General features: G+C 40.3%; 2 protein-coding genes across 10 annotated transcripts in view; one reads left to right on the top strand and one right to left on the bottom strand.

Moving 5' to 3' along the window:
* Positions 1-11,858, top strand: part of Pkd2l2 (polycystin 2 like 2, transient receptor potential cation channel) — a 46,469-nt gene extending 34,611 nt beyond the window's left edge. For 4 of the 5 annotated variants that reach the window (XM_048368494.1, XM_048368492.1, XM_048368495.1 and 1 more), the window contains 5 exons: positions 2,574-2,635; positions 3,529-3,574; positions 7,579-7,691; positions 8,035-8,142; positions 11,733-11,858. In XM_048368494.1, the coding sequence (XP_048224451.1) occupies positions 2,574-2,635; positions 3,529-3,574; positions 7,579-7,691; positions 8,035-8,131 (318 nt within the window). In that variant the 3' untranslated portion in view covers positions 8,132-8,142; positions 11,733-11,858. The remainder of the gene's footprint in view (positions 1-2,573; positions 2,636-3,528; positions 3,575-7,578; positions 7,692-8,034; positions 8,143-11,732) is intronic. The other variant, XM_048368491.1, reaches the window with a different exon arrangement.
* The window catches only part of Fam13b (family with sequence similarity 13 member B), an 80,254-nt gene continuing 70,361 nt past the window's right edge, over positions 9,895-19,787 (bottom strand). For 4 of the 5 annotated variants that reach the window (XM_048368485.1, XM_048368487.1, XM_048368489.1 and 1 more), the window contains 5 exons: positions 19,543-19,638; positions 18,050-18,133; positions 17,797-17,960; positions 16,713-16,814; positions 9,895-12,254 (listed from right to left, as the gene is read on the bottom strand). In XM_048368485.1, coding sequence (XP_048224442.1) covers positions 12,131-12,254; positions 16,713-16,814; positions 17,797-17,960; positions 18,050-18,133; positions 19,543-19,638 — 570 coding nt within the window. In that variant the 3' untranslated portion in view covers positions 9,895-12,130. Of the gene's footprint in view, positions 12,255-16,265; positions 16,489-16,712; positions 16,815-17,796; positions 17,961-18,049; positions 18,134-19,542; positions 19,639-19,787 lie in introns of those variants that run through there. The other variant, XM_048368488.1, reaches the window with a different exon arrangement.

The raw sequence follows: 19,787 nt of genomic DNA, 5'->3' as shown, positions 1-19,787 counted from the left end.
CTTCTGTGCTTAAGGCTAGCATTCTACCACTTGAGCCACAGCTCCACTTCCAGCTTTTTCTGTGATTTATTGGAAATGTGTTTCATAAGACTTTCCTGCCTGGACTGGTCTCAAACTGTGATCCTCAGATCTCAGCCAAATGAGTACCTAGATTACAAATGTGAGCCACTGTTACCAGCTTAGTGTATACTCTTCCAAGTGAAAGAAAACTTAAAACCCCATGTAGTTTTGGGTTTTTTTTCTGGGACCTTATTTTTGGGTCTAGAGTTGCTGTCCACATGGTAACATCTTGACTGTTCTAGCCTCTTTTCATTGCCATTACAACTCTTTTTTTTTTTTTTTTTTGGCCAGTCCTGGGGCTTGGACTCAGGGCCTGAGCACTGTCCCTGGCTTCTTCTTGCTCAAGGCTAGCACTCTGCCACTTGAGCCACAGCGCCACTTCTGGCCATTTTCTGTATATGTGGTGCTGGGGAATTGAACCCAGGGCCTCATGCAAGGCAAGCACTCTTGCCACTAGGCCATATCCACAGCCCCGCCATTACAACTCTTGATACTATCAGTTAACCTGGACCTGTCAGATCAAACTCTGTTTCCTTCACTCAAGTATTCCAGGTCACAGTCCCAACTCACCTTTATTGAGTTTCATGTCACTTTGGTGTTTACACCTTTATTGAGTTCCTTGTCACTTCTTGCACGGTCTTGGCTAATCTATTTTCAGCATTCTACTGTATATGCTTGTCCTTCCTGTCCTTTGCTCATGGCATTCCTTAACTCCTGCTATCCTCTCTGTTTCCTTCACAGACTAGAATGTGCCTGTCCCTTGGACAGGCACCTCATTTTGAGTCGTAGCAGTCTGGTGTATACTGGTCTTAACTTCCCTACCAGATTGCTTAACTATGAATACCCTCTGGGCCTTAGCATAGAGAAAAGGTGCAAAAAGTTTCATTGTAGAGGTTTTCTTTTTTCATCTTTTATCTTAAGTATGATGTTGGTGGTATGCATTGAGTGGTCACATCTTTTTAAAGTTCTATGAAGATGTCTTCAACTCCAAGTTGAAAATGGATTTAGTATACCTAAGGTACCAAACGCTTAGCCTGTGCACCTTAAATATGGTCAGAACACTAATGGGGCAAACTTATCTAGTTCAGAGTCTGTTTTATAGTGATGTGCTGAGTACCATGAGATTGACATCCTGTATCCAGAAAACACGGGCAACACAGCAGGTGTTTCCTCTCACATGGCGGGTGGACACAGAGAGCCTACGGCTTTATGGTTCACTGATCCAGTACATGCTAGGTTTAGTGGTAGCACATGCCAGTAATCCCAGCTCCTGGAGGAGGAGGTGGTAGAATCAAGGTCAAAGGCAGGGCTGGACCCAAGAGTAAGACCTTGGGCTGGGAATATGGCCTAGTGGCAAGAGTGCTTGTCTCGTATACATGAAGCCCTGGGTTCGATTCCCAAGCACCACATATATAGAAAACGGCCAGAAGTGGCGCTGTGGCTCAAGTGGCAGAGTGCTAGCCTTGAGCAAAAAAGAAGTCAGGGACAGTGCTCAGGCCCTGAGTTCAATCCCCAGGACTGGCAAACAAAACAAAACAAAACAAAAAAAAAGAGTAAGACCTTATCTAAAAAGTAAACTAAAGGCTGGGAATGTGGCTTTGCCGTAGAGTGCTTGCCTAGCATGCATGAAGCCCTGGGCTTGATTCCTAAGCACACCACACAAACAGAAAAAGCTAAAGTGGTGCTGTGGCTCAAGTGGTAGAGTGCCATCCTTGAGCAAAAGGAAGCAAGGGAGAGTGCTCAGGCCCTGAGTTCAAGTTCCAGCACTGGCGAAAAAAAATTAAAAAAGCAAACTAAAGCCCAGGTTCTGGTGGCTCATGCCTGTTATATCCTAGCTTTTCAGGAAGCTGAGATTTGTAGTGGGCTAAAGTCAGCCTGGGCAGAAAATTCTACACATTTCTATCTCCAATTTACCAAAAACAACAAATAAAGCGACAGTGTGTCTTAGTGGCAGACTGACTCAAAAATCAAGCCCTCATTACTGGGTTAAAAGAAAAAAAGTAAAAAGAAAAAGGACAGTAGGAACCTAACAAATGTGAGGTCTTGAGTTTAAGACCCTAGTGTTTTAGGCACTTTAAATTCAAATTGAAGCATGATGTCCGAGAGGATCCCTTTTGTTTTTTAGGACTTCTGAATTGAAAGACCATGACTACCATGTGAAAGGATAATCATGGTATTTTACATTTGGAGCAGTGTGTGTGCTGGGACTAGAATCCAGGGCCTTCTGCTCCCCCCACCCCCAAGGCTCTTATCACTTGAGCCATGCCTCAAATCTGGGCATTCTGGTGGTTAACTGGAGATAGGTGGTTCAGATTGATCTGCCTGGGCAGGTTTTAAACCTCAAGCTGTCTCTTGAGTAGTTAAAAGTTACAGGTGTGAGCCACCAGTGCCCAGCTGCCTCATTTCTTTTGCAGTTCCTAGTAACAGATAATTCACATTTACTCTGAAAATGTTTACCAAAAAATATATTCTGTATTAACATTTTAACCATGTTTACTTTTAATTATCCCCAGAGTTACCATAATGCTCTTGAGAAACTCAAACTGAGGAAGTCTCAAAAAAATGAAGATAACATGTAAGATGACCTTTATAATTTTATCATTGTAAAGATAAAGAGGTGTCTTCAACTCATGATGGTTTTACAGTTGTATAAATCCATTCCAAGTTGAAAATCAATTTAGTACACTTAACTTACCAAACATCATAGCTTAGTGTGTTCTGGCCCTATGTAAGGTACACAGGCTATGTTAAAAGGCTGTACTGAGGCAAACTTGTTAGAGTCTGTTTTATAGTAATGTCTTCAGTATCATGAAATTGACTTCCTATATCCAAAAGACACTGGCAACACACAGCACACTGTCATTTGTTTCTTTTCAGGATCATGTGGTAGGTGGACAGGGAGCTATTCAGCATCATGAAATAGATCCAAGTGCAAAATAACTAGTTCTACTGTATCATACCACCTCTCCATCATTATAAGTAAAAATATCAAGAAACTTACAAAGAGAGTGAAGGCTTTTTGATTGCACAACTAGCAGTACCTCCTCCTTTCTGAGGAGTCACAGTAGAACATCTATCTGCCTAATATGTGTGCCTTCGGTTTTACTTTTAGCATTGCTAACAATGAATTTTTAAAATGTATGCTCTTTAATAGTAAGTTTGGAAAGTTTTTCTAAAAAGGTAGAAAACAACTTTAGTTTACATTAACATTTATTTAGATATCAAAATAAAAAACATTTTATACACAATATTGTGAAAATACTTGTATTTAACTTACATTTATTGAATGATCAGTGTCAAACTGCTACCCAAACTAAAACTGCTGGGGAAAAAAAATTTCTTCACAGCTATAAAATGTGATACTCTGGAGAATGTATTTTGTTTTTAGAACACAAATACAATTCAGGTTCTTACTACACATCTGATTGTATTTATGGTAGTAACTTCCCTTTTTACTTTCAAATGCAGTATAGATTTGGCTGAACAACCTAGAAGAGAAAACTTTGACGAAAATGTAAGATTTCTTAAAAACTTTTTTTCATAAAACAGTGGTAACTTACACGTTAAATAGAAAGTTTAATAAAAGTAATTGTCTTTACTCAGGGCAATAGTTATCTCAATCTTCCAGAATCAAGATTCCCTTCTCATTCAGGACCAAGCATTTGGTTCCGGGTACTCCCTTCCTTTCAGTACACTGAGGCAGGCTCCCCTGTCCTGCAGGTGTGCATTCATTTACTGTATTACCATACCAGGTATTTATAGTGCATGCACTCTGTTGGAGATTATTTAACTTTTCTCATTAATGTAATGAGTAATTTTTCAAAAATGATGTATTCGAAAGTGGCGCTGGACTCACGTGGTAGAGCGCTGGCCCTGAGCTGAGGACCCCAGGCCCAGAGTTCAAGCCCCATGATGGACTCCCCCCCCAAAAAAATTATATATTCAACAAAATTAAGAAACGTAAGGAAGAGAACCTCCTCCACTTGATTTAAAAAAAAAAAAAAGTCACTCTGCAACCCAAAAGAGGGCAGGATTGGGAGACTGGTGTAAGGCGCAAATAAACATCGGACTGAGGTTTCTTGGTGTCAGCTAAAGGAGTTATAGAAGAGAAGGCTAAAGGTTAAAAACTTGTGGCATGTGTTTTATTTTAGGTGGTACTGGAGTTTGAATTCAGGGCCTTGTGTTTGCTAAACAAGCATACTACCATACATGTATATTTTCTATTTCTGTCCAATGAGAGTTCTAGAGGAAATTAAATCCTAGGTACTTAGGTCTTGGTTTCTATAAACTACTTTCTGAAAGGAACTATGGCTCCTTGGAGATCTGCCTAGTTCTGGGGCTGGAAAGCACAAAAAGAATCTGGAATAGTTGAAGCAGACAGTAAGATATGCCGAGGCAGATTTTTTTTTTTGCCAGTCCTGGGGCTTGGACTCAGGGCCTGAGCACTGTCCCTGGCTTCTTTTTGCTCAAGGCTAGCACTCTGCCACTTGAGCCACAGTGCCACTTCTGGCTGTTTTCTATATATGTGGTGCTGGGGAATCGAACCCAGGGCTTCATGTATACGAGGCAAGCACTCTTGCCATTAGGCCATATCCCCAGCCCCAAAACTTAACTTTTAAAGCAAGGCGCCTGTGATCCTAATTCCTCAGAAGGCTGAGGTCTAAGGACCACAGTTCAAAGGCAACCCCTAGCAGAAAAAGTCCAAGAGCCTCTTATCTCTAATAAGCCATACCTCCCAAAGTGGTAGAACATAAGCTTTGAGCACAAAAGCTCAGGGACAATGCCCACCCAGCCCTGACTTCAAGCCCCAGGACAGGCGTACAAATACGTTAGCATCTCTAAAATGAGAATATGTCTTAATTGTACCATTGCTTGACAGCATTTTTTTCCCCTAAGTGGCACATAAAAGGCATAGGCCACTTTATAAGGAATTTCGACACGTGTGCATGAGAACAGATTAAAAAAACATTAACCACTTAAGTGATTTTGGTTATATATTAAATTCTGTACTCAAAATACACCTTGTTTTAAAACTCACTCATAAAAATTGGTTATTTGGGGGGGGCCAGGAAGAATGCTTGGCATCCCAGCTATAGAGACCTAAAGTAGGATTGTACAGGTCTGTGCAAAAACTCAAGCCCTTACTGGAAAAATAACTAAAAACCCACTGGGAATGTGGCTAAAGTACTAAGTGTCTGACTAGCAAGTAGGTACAAGGTCCTGAGTCCTGAGTTAACTCTCGTGCTGCCCTCCTACAACCCACCCTCCTTTATTTGGTCCTAGGCCTGGACACTAGGCCCAAGCTCTTTTGCTCAAGGCTAGCACCCTACCACTTTGAGCCACAGCTGTACTTCCAGCTTTTGGAAATGAGAGTCTTAGAGGTACTTTTCTGCCGGGGCTGGCCTTGAACTGTGATCCTTGGATTTCAGTCTCCTGAGTAGCTAGGATTATAGGTTTGAGCCACCAGTGCCTGGGTTTTTTCTTTTTCTGAGGGGTGGTCTAGTAACCAAGGCCTGAACTCAGCCTCAAGCTCTTCACCTGGCTTTTTCACTGAAGTGTGATTCTCTAGCATTGGAGCTATGTCCCCAGCCCTTTTCATCCTCGATCAGGCTGGCTTCAAACCAAGATCCTCCAGCTATTGGCCTTCTGAGTAGCTATGATTACAGGCAGGAGCCACCCAGCTGCCTGGCTCTGACCAGTAAAACCTGAGTCAAATAGGAAATACGAAATGAAATCATACAACTCCTGAAAAACAAAATAAAAACATATGGCAGCATCTAAAGAGAATCCCAGGAAAAAAACCAAAAGTTTACAAAATACAGAAAGAAATTAATCCTATTAAAATGTGATAAATATAAAACAATAAAGCAGAACTAATATTATAAACAAAGAAGTAGTATAAATAAATCAAAAGTCTGGACCTATGGAAAGACATGAAAAAAATGACTAGTTGGATTAAAAAGGAAAAAGCATAAACATGTGTGAAGTAACTGCGAATAAAGAATTTAAGAGAATGCTAAGATTTCTTTTTGTGTAAGTACGTATATAAATAGTATTGGACAGTTGAGTGAAATGTTTTAATTTTTCTATCAAAATGGAGCCAAGATAGAATGCCTAAATAAATCCATGCCAGGAGTCATTAAGCAGCTATTTCCAAAAATTAACTGATTTCAAAAGAAACCTCAGACCTCTAACGTACCACTTTCTATCCCAAGGAAAGCTTCATAGAAAAATAGCTTAATATGCAGTTTTTGAAGGATTAGTCATTTGCAATGCATTCTATTCAGCCCATATTACTAATGCATCCACATTATAAGCAGCCTCATCATTTAGAAATAGTTTCTCAGCCTTGCCACTTTAATAACATAAACAGTATGTCAAAACCTGGGCTCTAGCTTTGTGCTGCGGGCTCATGCCTGTAATACTAGTTACTCATCAGGAAGACTGAGATCTAAGGATCTTGGTTTGAAGCCAGCCCAGGCAGGAAAATCCAAGACTCTTAATCTCCAATTAACCAGCCAAAAAGCCAGAAGTACTCAAGTGGTAGAACACTATTAAACTCGAGGGAGGGAAAAAAAAAAAGTGCAAGGATGGCACCTAGGCCCCGAGTTCAAGCCCCAGGACCAAGAACAAGAAGCAATAACCCAGATGCTGAGTTTCCATCATGAAACTAGAAAAACTGATCCTTCCCTCCTTTACAAACATCAGTTTAAACAAAGACCCAGTGATATTGCAAGTTTCCCTAGCCAGAATAGCATGGTTTATCAGGCAAACACAGAATAGAACACAGGAATAAAAGCCTGAACACAGTGGTGCATGCTCACAGATCCCACCTACTGGTGAGGCCAGCAAGGTAGGTGTGGTGACCTGTGACCCGTAGCTGCCGTCCCAGCCAATAAAGGATGAGTAAGTAGGCAGAGGATATCCAGGCTGGCCAAGGCAAAAAAATAAAAAATTAAAAAAGCCACGTTCCTATCTGGAAAATAAGCAAAAAGGGCCGAGGCATAATTCAATTGGTAGAACATTTGTCTAGCAAATACATGTGAGGCTGTTGTTCAAACCCTTAGTACCACAAAAACATTTGTTGAGTTGATGGTAGTGGATAACTTAACTTCAGGGTCTGTGTTTGGGGCTGAGATCTGAGAATTGTAGTTCAAAGCCTAGACAAGAAAGTTCATGAGATTCATCTCCAATTAGCCACCAAAAAAGCCACACATGGTCTGTAGTTCAAGCAGCAGAGTGCTAACCTTGAGCAAAAATGCTTGGGACATTGTCCAGGCCCAGCACCAAGACCATAAGCACAGAGGTACAATAAATGTATCAACTTTGACGATTAAGAAGAAATGCAGGAGGAAACTCAGATACAAAAGGAGAAAAGGCAGAGAAAAAAAAAAAGTCAATGGGCTCAAAATATAAAGCCTGAAAAATAAGGTTTAAGGATCAAGGCAATGATGCTTGTGTACCAAAGATTCAAAGAACTAAAAGATTTTGACCTATAGTTGTCCTCTAAATTGACAGGAGATTAAAAGGGCAAAGCAAATGAAAAAGTGGAAAGAGAGACTTGAAAAAAAGTATTATTCTACAGAAACTCAAGATGACTACCAGCCTGTCACTCAGCAAGAATTTAGAGAGTAAGCATGTATTCTTACCAGAGTTCTAAGGGACATGTGGACAGAGGGTATTCCATTTTCCTGAACCCAAAATTGTATTCTTTCATGTTTCTATTTTCTGCCCAATTTAAAGTTAAAAGCACATGACTATATGCTTAAAATCTAAGAGCAACTGTTTAGATCTCTACATCTCTGAAAGTGACATATTTTAGGACATAGCAAATTGTTATTCATAGCTTTAGAATTCTAAAGCTACAACTAGTTATAAATAGAACAAGCCTATCTCCTCAAACCATTACACAGGGACTAGTAACTTTCTGTCTCTCTACTACATTTACTGATTCTCTCCTAAATTATCTTCTAGTCTCTTTTTATATACTGTAGAGCTGGAGAAAGAATTACACTATATCAGTTCAAAACTTAACCGAGTGATGAGGAAGCTTTCAGCTCTACAATACTGACACAAGTGGAGGTAAGAATCTGTTATGCAATCCTACAGTGTTTCTAACACTCATGAATTATTTCCTGAAAGTGTCCCCATTACAGACTTTACTTGCAATGATAGGATAAGACCAGGTCCTTGCTCATAGTAAAGTGCTGTGCCACAAATTATATGCCTAGTCTAGATATGTGAGAAACAAAAACTACCTGTCATTAAGTACAATAGCCAGGTGATTTTCAGTGATTAAGTGCTGCAGATTAGAAACCCACTGTACAATCCATGCATGTTACAAGTTTACACACCATTTCTATGAGGCTTATTAAATTCTAGGAATGTGAAGGAAACATACAAAATAATGCTCATCAGTTTGTGGAACAAATAACAGTTTTTCGTAAGTATGCCATGTCCTTATGTTCTCACTTCCCTTGGCTATAGATAATAAAGGGATGGAATTGCTGCAAATGCTATGTTTAGAGAGTCGCAAAGTTGTATATGACTGGTTATTCTGGAAACTGAAGGGGAAGTCCTTCCTCAGCCATGTTTTCTTAGCCCAAGCAGCAGGACCATTTGATTCCACTTACTGAAATACTGAAGTTTGAATTCTGCTGGAGCTATGACTTCCCCAGGGTCCTTCCTGCTTCCGTTACTTTCTAACAGGGCACTGTGTTTATTGCCTAGGCCAGCCTGGACCACAATCCTCCTGTTGATGCGCCTCCATCATAACTAGTATGACAAGCGCATGCCCAGCATGCCCAGCTTATTGGCTGAGTAGGTGGTCGTGAAAATTTGTTACCCAGACAGCTCTCAAACTGCAATCCTTATCTCCACCTCCCAAATAGTTGGAATTATCAATGTCATATCACACCATGGACAGCTTAAATTTTTAAAAATGTTTTATGTTCGTCTGTTAGGTAGGACCTTACATTTAGCTTTTTTGCTTAAGGCTGGCTGTCCACCACACCTGAGTCACATCTCCATTTCTTTTTTTTTTTTTTTTTTTGGCCAGTCCTGGGCCTTGGACTCAGGGCCTGAGCACTGTCCCTGGCTTCTTCCCGCTCAAGGCTAGCACTCTGCCACTTGAGCCACAGCGCCGCTTCTGGCCGTTTTCTGTATATGTGGTGCTGGGGAATCGAACCTAGGGCCTCGTGTATCCGAGGCAGGCACTCTTGCCACTAGGCTATATCCCCAGCCCTCACATCTCCATTTCTAACATCTTGCTGATCAATTGGAGATAAGAATCTCTTGGACTTTTCTGCCCACACTGGCGCCAAACTGTAATACTGAGAATTAGCTGGCCTTTCTGAGTAGCTACAACTTAAGAGGTGTCAGCAACCAGCACCTGGCCTAGTTTTCTGAGTTTTTTGTTTTTTAATTGTTTTTGAGGCAGAGTCTTACTGTTGCCCGGGCTGGCCTTGAATTCCAGAGCCGTGTGTGTGTGTGTGTGTGGGGGGGGGGTCCTTTCAGTCTCTGGAGTAGCTCCAAAGCACACACCATCTGTGCCCACTGAATAAAGGAATTTTAGAGCTATCACCCACCTTCTTAACTAAGCTCTTCTCACTGTGCATCAAGTTCTCTTTATATGGTAATTCGCTGCAGTAAGCAGCGAGTTCTTTCCAGAGCTTCTCTCTACATATCCACCTTGAAAGTATCAGTACCTTGTCTTTGCCTTATCATTTTAGAATTGTGGCCAGCCAGATTTTCCCTGGATGTGGTCCTAGAGCTAATCCCTCAGGAAATTTAAATAAGCCTAAGAACATTAAGGCTAGTGGTACATCTGAGGTCTTAACATTTTCTATTGGGAAAACAAATATGCATTTTACAATGACTTAGAACATTGAAGTTCTTTTATTACAAAACTCTATACAATGAAGTGCCAGACAGCAATGCAATTATACTGGTGGACACACACACATATATATATATATATATACACACACATATATATATATATGATTTGTATATATAGATTTTATTGGTACCAAAGTATAGCTATCACAAACTGCCTAATTCTACCACCTACAGTTCAACTATGACACACAATACTGTACAAAGCTTAAGTGCTGCCATGCCATTGTTACCTGTTCTACTTGCAGCTAAATATTAACAATGAACTAACATCAGGAAGTAGCTGTTAATGCTAAAATCAAACTAGTCAGGCCACTGACTTATAAAAATATGGTACTCAAATAGATTCAGCATTATAAAGAAGGAATATATTATTTAAAACATTTAAATAGTGCACATGGACATTTTTGCATGTGGTATATAAAATAAAACATTCATAAAAAACATCATAGTGCACATAAAATTAGATGTTACACTGTCTGGATAGTGAAAAAATTAACTGAAATGTGCACCACATGATGGATTCAAATCAAACTGATACAATTTTTTGGCATTTTAGTTTTACTTTTCTAGGAATACATTATGAATAACCTAGTTATATCAAAATGAAACCACACAATAAGGACTGGATTTAGTGCTTTTTAAAAATCCCCCAACTACACATTTACTATCACTGGATTTTCCCTCTCCTGAAAAAGGCATTCATTGCACACACATGAGAAATGTACTAGAAACACTATTATGCTACTTCATGTGCTTCTACGCAGCAATGCCAAAAGCTGAGGTTCATGCTTCCCTCATGTTATTAAAGGATGCTGTAAAATCTCATTTTTGTATGTGACAAACTTTTAATACTAACTAGTTAAGAAAACCATGCATGGGTCACTGCATGCAAAACATGGGCACAAAGTAAGACACTCATCAATCCATAAAAGCACCAGGAAAAAAATTTAACACATTAAGCTTGAATCAAGTCACCATTCCAGAAAAATTAGAATACCTGAAGAAAAGGCATGCAAAGCCAAAGAGAAAAAGATAGGCTACCATACATGACAAGGGACAAGGGGTATTGCCACTCAGTACACAGCCTGTAAGCACTGCTTTTAAAAAGCATGAGTGAGAAAAGGTAATCGCTGTAGAGGGGACTTTTTGTCCACACTTTGATAATTCAGACAAGGGGGAAACAATGCAGCCCCCTGAAGGTTCTTGAAGAATTGCAATGGTGTATAGCCCTTGTTAAGAACAGATTTTACTTAGCCATAATTTTAATTTTGCCAATTTAGGCCCATTTGATCAAACACACAAATCTGAGCACCATCAGAGTTCCTACATACTGACATGGCTATTTTCTCATTATCTGGTATGTGTGTGTGTGTGTGTGTGGAGGGGGGGGAAGGGGGACACAGAATCTGATCCAGAAAAATCACATCACCAGCTGATAAACAGTAACTTAGGAATAGCAGTAACTTAAGTCCTATAGGCAGCATGTGATATGATTCATTTCTGTGTTTGATGTGTGGTATGTTTCAATAGACTAATAAATTAGCAAGGTCACTTTTTGGTCTAACCATTGTTATCTTCATCCAAGAGCTGTGTGACCACTGAACTGCAAATTTTTGCTAACATACTACCTATGCGAATGTGTCACTTTTTGGAATTAAACAGGAAAGTGTTCCACAGTAGGACTTGAAATTTCAGTCTGATTTTGGTTTCTCTAGGAAAACAGAACGAAGTTGCATATGTCATTTTTATAGGCTTTTCTTTCAAATTTTCAGTCATTCTGTAAGAAAAAAAAGGCAACTGAAGAACCCAGCGTGAAGATTTCCTCTCAATATTCTTCAGTAATGAAAAAAAAGGAAATTAAAAGCTTTGTATTTCCAAAGTTCTTGAAGTTCAAAGGATAAAATTCTAGTCTTGCTTAACAATGAAGGAAACTGCTTGTTTGCTAAAGGTGGAGAGACAGTTTTATGGTTAATATGGAACATCACTTACACTCCCAAGAGAGGGCCTACTTTCCCTCCCATCCTTTAATGGCACCACAACCAAGTACAAAGTGAGATTCTCTGAGTGCCTGACAAAATGAACTCAAGTACCAGCCAACCAAGTTAAGTGGTGAAAGCTTCAAGGAACACAACTGGTTTTATGATGTGAATTTTCAAGGAACTTTTTTTTTTTATATGGATTTTGAAGAATCCTGTTTGCTGATAAGAACTTCAAGAAGCCTAAGCTTGGCTTTAATTTTCTTGTATTCCTTGTATTCCTCAAGCACTGGAACACGATCCTCTTTCTGAGCATTCCTAGGAGAGAAAATAAATCGTGTAATACTCTAGAAACTACCTGGAGAGTCTCAGAAGTTGTCCTAAGTTACAAATTGAAATAAAAAGCTTCTCTCTAAGAAGGTTGTTATTGGACTAATTCTCTTAGACCTCCCAAAAATTTCTGATATAGAATTACTTTTAACTGATTTTTTACTAACAAAATAAGGCTATATTTTCTTATCAGTGATTAAAGTAAACCAGAGGTTAACTAGTATTTTAGTAACACAGCCACTGCCAAGTGCTGTGCAAGGCTAGAATTCATAGGCTGAGTTATTAACTTGTGGCTCCAGTGAATTAAGAAGTAAACCACTCACCTGAACAAAAGATTAGTACCCACTAAAGCACTAAGTTATCTTAAGTATACAAGCCACAATATCTCCCAATATAAACAGAAAACACACAGATAAAGCATTCCAGCTATTCAGATATATGCCAATAAAAGACACTCTCAAAGCAGAAGGAATTAAAATGCATTTTGGAATTTGTATAAGAGCTATTGGTAAAAGAACATCCAGTTAATTTATTGAGATTTCTTTTTTTTAAGTCTCTCCCCAGGAACCAGGTGCAAGTGGCTCATACCTGTAATCCTAACTACTTGGGAGGCTGACAATTGGAGGATTATTGGTTGGTGGGCAGCCTGGGCAGAAATTACTGCAATCTCTTCTTAGTCCCTTCTCAACCTATAACTGAGCACAGAAGCAACCACCCATCATGCCAAGCTACATGGGATACTACTGGGAGGATAATGGTACCAGACCAGCCCAGGAAGAAAAGTCTCAGAAACTTCCTCCACAAAGGGAAGCTGGATGTGATAGTGTGCGCCCGTAATACTAATGATGACAAGAAGCCTAGAGTAGGCGGATCACAGCTAGACAGGTGCCTGGGAAAGACATCCTAAAAATAACCAAGGAGAAACAGTGCTAGAGATCATGGATGAGGCCCTGAGTTCAAACCCCCAGTACAGGGGGGGGAAAAAAATCCACCACCACCCCCATTCCATGTATGGGCTACAATAAAATCAAATGTCATACTATTTTATAGAAGTCACATGACAGCTATACTGTTGAAATCCTAGAAACACAACAAGCAGCCCTTACCTAACTAGTTGAGGGATACCTACGCTAAGACCCTTTCTAAAAAGAACACTGTCTCATTTCACCACTGCTTCCTAAGGGTGATGAGGAAAAATTAAACAATAAACATTACACTCCCTGGGTTGGGGAGGCAGCTCAGTGATAGAGTTCTTGCCTAGCATGTGAAAGGGCCCTAGATTAAAAACGGGGGGAAAAATATCAGTGCACTAAGACTCCCTAGGAAAACCTTGAAATAATTTATGAGATGTTTATTCCAGTTCCTGTTTGTAATCCTAGCTACTCAAAGACACTGAGACCTGAAGACTGCAATTCAAAGCCAGCCAGGCAAACTAATCTATACAACTCTTCTCTCCAACTAACCAGCAAAAAGCCAGAAGTGGAGGTGCCGCTACAGTGGTGGAGTGCCAGCTTTGAGTGGAAAAAGCAAGAGCATGAGGCTCTGAGTTCAAGCCTCAGTACTGGCATATTAAAAAGGGCGGGAGGGGGAGGGGGGAGGAGAAAGATACTCAAGCTCCGACTTTTTCTTGCCATTAACAACAGCAGAATCTCAGAACACAGAGGAATGTTATAAATTCTTGAATTTTTATCTTTTGTCTTTTTTTTTTGGTACTGGGGATTGAACCCAGGATGTTGCACTTGTAGGCAAGTACTTTGCCACAGAGCAACATATCCCAATCCTAAAATTTTATGTTAACTTTATTCTAGCAATAATAACATTTGAATTCAGGGCCTCACAATAGTTGAGAAAGGTGCTCTACAGCTTCTGCATGACAAAGGATAGCCAGCAAGTTAAATTGAACGCCCACAGTAGGAGATCTTTACTTGATATGCATTAGACAAGGGCCTCATACTTACAGTGCAAAAAATTAAACTCCCAAAAAATAAACTTCAAAAACTTAACCCAATCAAAATGGGCTAATGCCTTAAAGAGAGACTTTTCAGAGGAGGAAGTTAAGAACGTCCAATAGACACATGAAGAAATGTTTAACATCCCTGGCCATAAAAGAATGCAAATCAAAACAACATAGATTCCACCTTACTCCAGTTAGAATAGCCATTATCAAGAATAACTAACAATAACATGCTGGTGGGAATGCAGCCAAAACAGAACTCTATTACACTGTTGGTGGGAATGTAAACTTGTTTAACCACTCTGGAAAACAGTATGGAGGTTCCTTAAAAGGCTAAATAGAGCTTCCATATGACCCAGCAATCCCACTCCATTTCCACTCCAGTGGAACACAAACAAGGCCACACTAAAGCTACCAACCAGCTCAACCAGGTTCACTGCAGCACAGTTCATTTGTTTACCACAGCCAGGATATGGAATCAACCCAGATGCCCCTCAGTGGACAAATGGGTCAAGAAAATATGGTATATACACACATGGAGTTCTACTCATCCATTAGAAGGAATGGTATTGTGCCATTAGTAAGGAAATGGAAAGACTTGGAAAAAAATATGCCAAATGAAGTAAACCAGAACCAAAGAAGCATAGGTAGTATGGTTTCCCTCATTTGTGGTAACTAGAATATGTCTATAAATCTACAAGCACACTGAATGCTTACACTTAAACACACACAGACATGATAAATTATCTAGGACTCTAGATATCACACACTGAGGCCAAATGAGGATATGTATAGGAGTGGTTGACAAAGGCAGAATAGCTATATGCATGTCATACAACATAATATTTTAGGGGCTGGGAATTTGGCCTAGTGGTAGAGTGCTTGCCTCATATACATGAAAGCCTTGGGTTCAATTCCTCAGCACCACATATACAGAAAAAGCCAGAAGGGGTGCTATAGCTCAAGTAGTAGAGTGCTAGCCTGGAGCAAAAAGATGCCAGGGACAGTGCTTAAGGAGGAGTTGAAGCCCCAGGACTGGCAAAAAATAAAAAATAATATTTTATGAAATGAACTCCAAGAAAAGAAAACAAGACATCTTTTTTGGTTGCTGTTATTTGGTGTTATTTGCGGTTATTTGGTTGCTGTGTTTTCTTTTCCTTTTGTCTTATTAGCTTGTATTTGGGAGGGTAAGTGGGGGGACAGAAAAGATGGAACAAAGGGTGAACAAATGCAACAGTGGTACTCACTAGACACTACAGGGAAAATGAACTGTATGTCTTATAGGTGGGGACGGAAGGGAAAACCTGGGAGAGCGCAAAGGAAGGAGGGGCATGGTTCAAAAAGAACTGTACTCATTACCGGATGCATGTAGCTATAACCCCTATGTATATCGTGTATCAACTTTACAAGAGCAACTGAAAAGAAAGATGCTCTACAAGATGCTCACCCCAGGCATTTTCTGCTTTTAGTATTTTCCATATAGGGTCTCACTTTTTGCCCAGACTTGTTGGGGTCCATCTTCCCCCTTGATGGAAGGGGCTTGATGCACCTCCCCCAGCACTGGGGAATGCGGCCCTGCTACCCCCTCTGGATTGGAATCCAGAGGAACCGGTTGGGCAAACAGCCCCCAACCCCCTAGCCAGCCTGGCGCCTACCAACCCCGCCCTGGTTCGGCATGCTCAAGTGACGTTAGCCCTTGGGGGTCAGGTGATACCTTTCAGCCTATCGACATCCTGGCCAAACCCCTCCCTCGGAATCATCTCTCCTTGTCCTTCTCTTAATAAAGTCAGTTCGCTCTAAGAAGCCGGCCCCGTTGCATATGTTCGCCAGACTTCTAGCGTAAGGAGGCGAGCACATATCTGCGGCAGATCACGTGCGCGTCAGGTCGGAGCTATCTCCTCCGTTCCACTCTAGCTTATTTGCAGGTCGAATGACTAGGGGAGAGGGCGTGAAAGGGAGAGTGGAAAGGAAGAAGTAAAAGTCCGAGCCGGGAGGGGCAAAAAACCCCAACAAGACTGACCTGGACTCCAATCTTATTTACACTTCACACACAGCTAGGGTAACAAGACATATGCTAGTGGGTGACATGAAAACTTTGTGCTTGGGCTAGCCTCAAACCTTATGCTTCTCTGCCTCCTACACAGCTTTCCAAGCATAAGCTACTAACTAGGTCTAGCAAGGTAATTTATTTCTATCCCTATATATTTTTAACATATTGGTTTATAAGTTAAAGAACAAAGATGCCTTTACTTGTGATGTTCAACAAACCTTCCTGGGGCTGGGGATATGGCCTAGTGGCAAGAGTGCTTGCCTCGTATACATGAAGCCCTGGGTTTCATTCCCCAGCACCACATATATAGAAAATGGCCAGAAGTGGCACTGTGGCTCAAGTGGCAGAGTGCTAGCCTTGCGCAAAAAAAAGGCCAGGAACAGTGCTCAGGCCCCTGAGTCCAAGCTCCAGGACTGGCCAAAAAATAAAAAATAAAACAAACCTTCCATTTTGTTGATAAAATGCCTCCTCAAATTCCCGTAATGTTTTGCGTAGTTTCTTTTTCTCAGCTCTGGCTTTCCAAAGTTGTTCCAGTAGTTCAGGCCTAAAATTAAAGGAAAACATTGTATGGCTGTGTACATATACATACACAGATACTTACCAGGGCTTGAACAAGGATCCTCCAGCTCTACATTGACTTTTTACTCATAGCTAACATTCTCTCTCACTTGAACCATGTCTTCAGTCTGACTTTTTGTGCTAAATGGAGACAGTCTTTCAGGCTTTTCTCTCTGGGTAGCTTCCTCAGATCTTAAGCATCTTAAAAGTAGCTAGGATTGCTGGGAATATGGCCTAGTGGTAGAATGCTTGCCTCATATACATGAAGCCTTGGGTTCTATTCCTCAGTACCACATATATAGAAAAAAGCTGGAAGTGGTGCTGTGGCTTAAGGGCTACAGTGCCAGCCTTAAGCAAAAAGAAGAGAGAGGGCTAGGAATATGGCTTAGTGGTAAAAATGCTCGCCTTCCTTGTATACATGAAGCCCTAGGTTCGATTCCTCAGCACCACATATATAGAAAAAGCCAGAAGTGGCACTGTGGCTCAAGTGGTAGAGTGCTATACTTGAGCAAAAAGAAGTCAGGGACAGTGCTCAGGCCCTGAGTTCAAGCCCCAGGACTGGCAAAAAAAGAGAGAGAGAATCAATTTTTTAAAATGTATTTTCAAATCACTATATGATTCTTTTTTTTTTAATGTTGGTCATGGGGCTTGAATTCAGAGCCTGGGCATTGTCTCTAAGCACTTTTTTTTTTGTTTGAGGCTAGCACTCTTATCAGTTTGAGCCACAGCTCTACTTCTGGTTCTCTGGTAGTTAACAGTTAACTGAAGATAAGACTTTCCTGCACAAGTTAGCCTTGAACCACGATCCTCAGAGCTCAGCCTCCTGAGTAGCCAGGATTACAGGCATGAGCCACTGGAGCCAAGCTTATTCTCTTGTATTAATACCATTCAAGGAAATATTTAACACAGGGTATCTTGGCTTATTATTCAAACAGGCAAAAGAAAAAAATCACATATCAGATACATACATAGACGCTGCCCGAGAACTTGATAATCGGAGATCCAGAGTTAGTTTTTCTTGATTATCTTCAACATCAGACTCTGAGTTTTCCAATGAAGACTGTGCCTGTAGTGCTGTTTTCAAGATATCACTTAACTCAGAGGACAAACTAACACTATCTTCTTCTTCTTCCTAAAAAGAAATCCAAAGATAACCAAAAATATTGTTACTTCCAACTTTCCATCTAGGAATGATTAGAAATGATTTCTCCAAATGATTACCTTGATTTCTTCAAAAAAGTGTGCAGTTTCTCCTTCTATGATTGGCTGTAACATCTGACCCCGTCGCTTGGTAGAGGGAGAGCCCTGTAATAACCAGTTCAAACAAACACCTTCACATTCCAAGTATAATCACATCTTACGTTGTAGATCTCCACCTTTATTTTCACATGGGACAGTGGTAGTGGTGGTGTATTCCAATGGACTGACTAGCATGCCCTGAGTTCAATCCCCAGTATAAAAAAAAAAAAAAGAGAGAGAGAAAGGAAAAAGAGAAATAAAGAATCCTAGCTACTCAGGATTCTGAGGACTGAGGTTCAAAGCCAGACTGGGCAGATAAAAATGATGAAACTCATCTCCAATTAACACCAAAAAGCTAGAATCTGAGATGTGGCTCAAGTGGTAGAGCACTAGCCATGAGTGAAAAAGCCAAGTAAGAACTGGAAGCCTGGAGTTCAATCCCCAGTACGGGCATCAAAAAATAAAAAATAAAGGACCTGTTGTGGTAGTATATACACTTATAATCTGAGCTACTCTGAAGGCAGGAAAATCCTTTGTCTCCTTTTAACCATCAAAAAGCCAAAAGTAGATCTGTGGCTCAGGTGGTAGAGCACTAATCTTGAGCATAACAGCTCAGGGACAGCACCCAGCCTTTTAGTTCAAACCCACACTTTCCTGCCCAAGCATTGTAAGCAGCTAGGATTACAGGTGTGAGCCACTGGTACTCGGTCTACTGGGGTATTTTTGTTTTGTTTTTAGTAGTGTCTTGACATATCAGGCTGGTTTGGTGTTCAATTTAAGCACTCAATCAAAGACATGATTTGGAAGAAACTAAATAAAGAGCTTGTGAGATCCAAGTTTTTTCCTTTTCCTTTTGTTACTTGCAAAGTATGTAACTTTGGGCACATAACTACTTCAATCTCCATATTATCACCAGAGAAATAAGACTATCATATTCTGTCTGTTTTGACTTTACATGTCAGGATTCAGTAGCATAAACTATAAATAAAAACACTTAGAGGTAGCCAGGCATTGGTGGCTCATACCTGTAATCCTAGCAGCTCAGAAAGATGAGACCTAGAGGATCATGACTCAAATCCAGGTAGAGCAGTAAAATCTGAGAGAGTCCATCTCCAGTTAACTAGTAAAAATGTTGTTAGAGGTGTAATTACAGTGCTATAGTACCAGATGCGAAGAAGAAAGCAGAAAGCCCTAGTTAGAGACCTGTAAGTAACTCATTTACATACACATAAAATACTTACAGGTCTGGGACATGCATGGCTCAAGAAGTAGAAGCCCTAAGTTCAAACCTCTGTAGGGAGTTGGGGAGAGTGCCTGGAAAATAGTGGTAGGCAGGCAAAAATTTCCTCTAATCTCAGCTTTAAAATTACTTTTTTCTACCTTCCCTTTGTATTCCTCCAATATACTACCAAAATTTTATTTTTTGACAATTACATCTTGCTATAATGAACTAGAGTAATATTTCCTTTACTTACAAGAACAGGAGTGATGCTAGCTCTTGTCAGCATCTGTTTTACAAGTCTGTATCTATCATAGAGAGGTTTAACAATGTGCCTTTCTTCCCTGGTTACCTGAAGAAAAAAAAAAAAGACAAGAAAGGTCACATGATCATCAGAAATCTAAAATATCCAAGTGATTAAGCAATATGGACTCTTTAACCCCAAAATTTTGTATTAAGTAGGCAGGTAATCTCCCAAATGCTTTATACACAAACAATGCC

This window comes from Perognathus longimembris, chromosome 19 (assembly GCF_023159225.1).
Source record: "Perognathus longimembris pacificus isolate PPM17 chromosome 19, ASM2315922v1, whole genome shotgun sequence".
Classification (NCBI taxonomy): Eukaryota; Metazoa; Chordata; class Mammalia; order Rodentia; family Heteromyidae; genus Perognathus; species Perognathus longimembris.
Note: the sequence above shows the minus strand (reverse complement) of the source record. Positions and strands in the feature narration are given on the sequence as shown.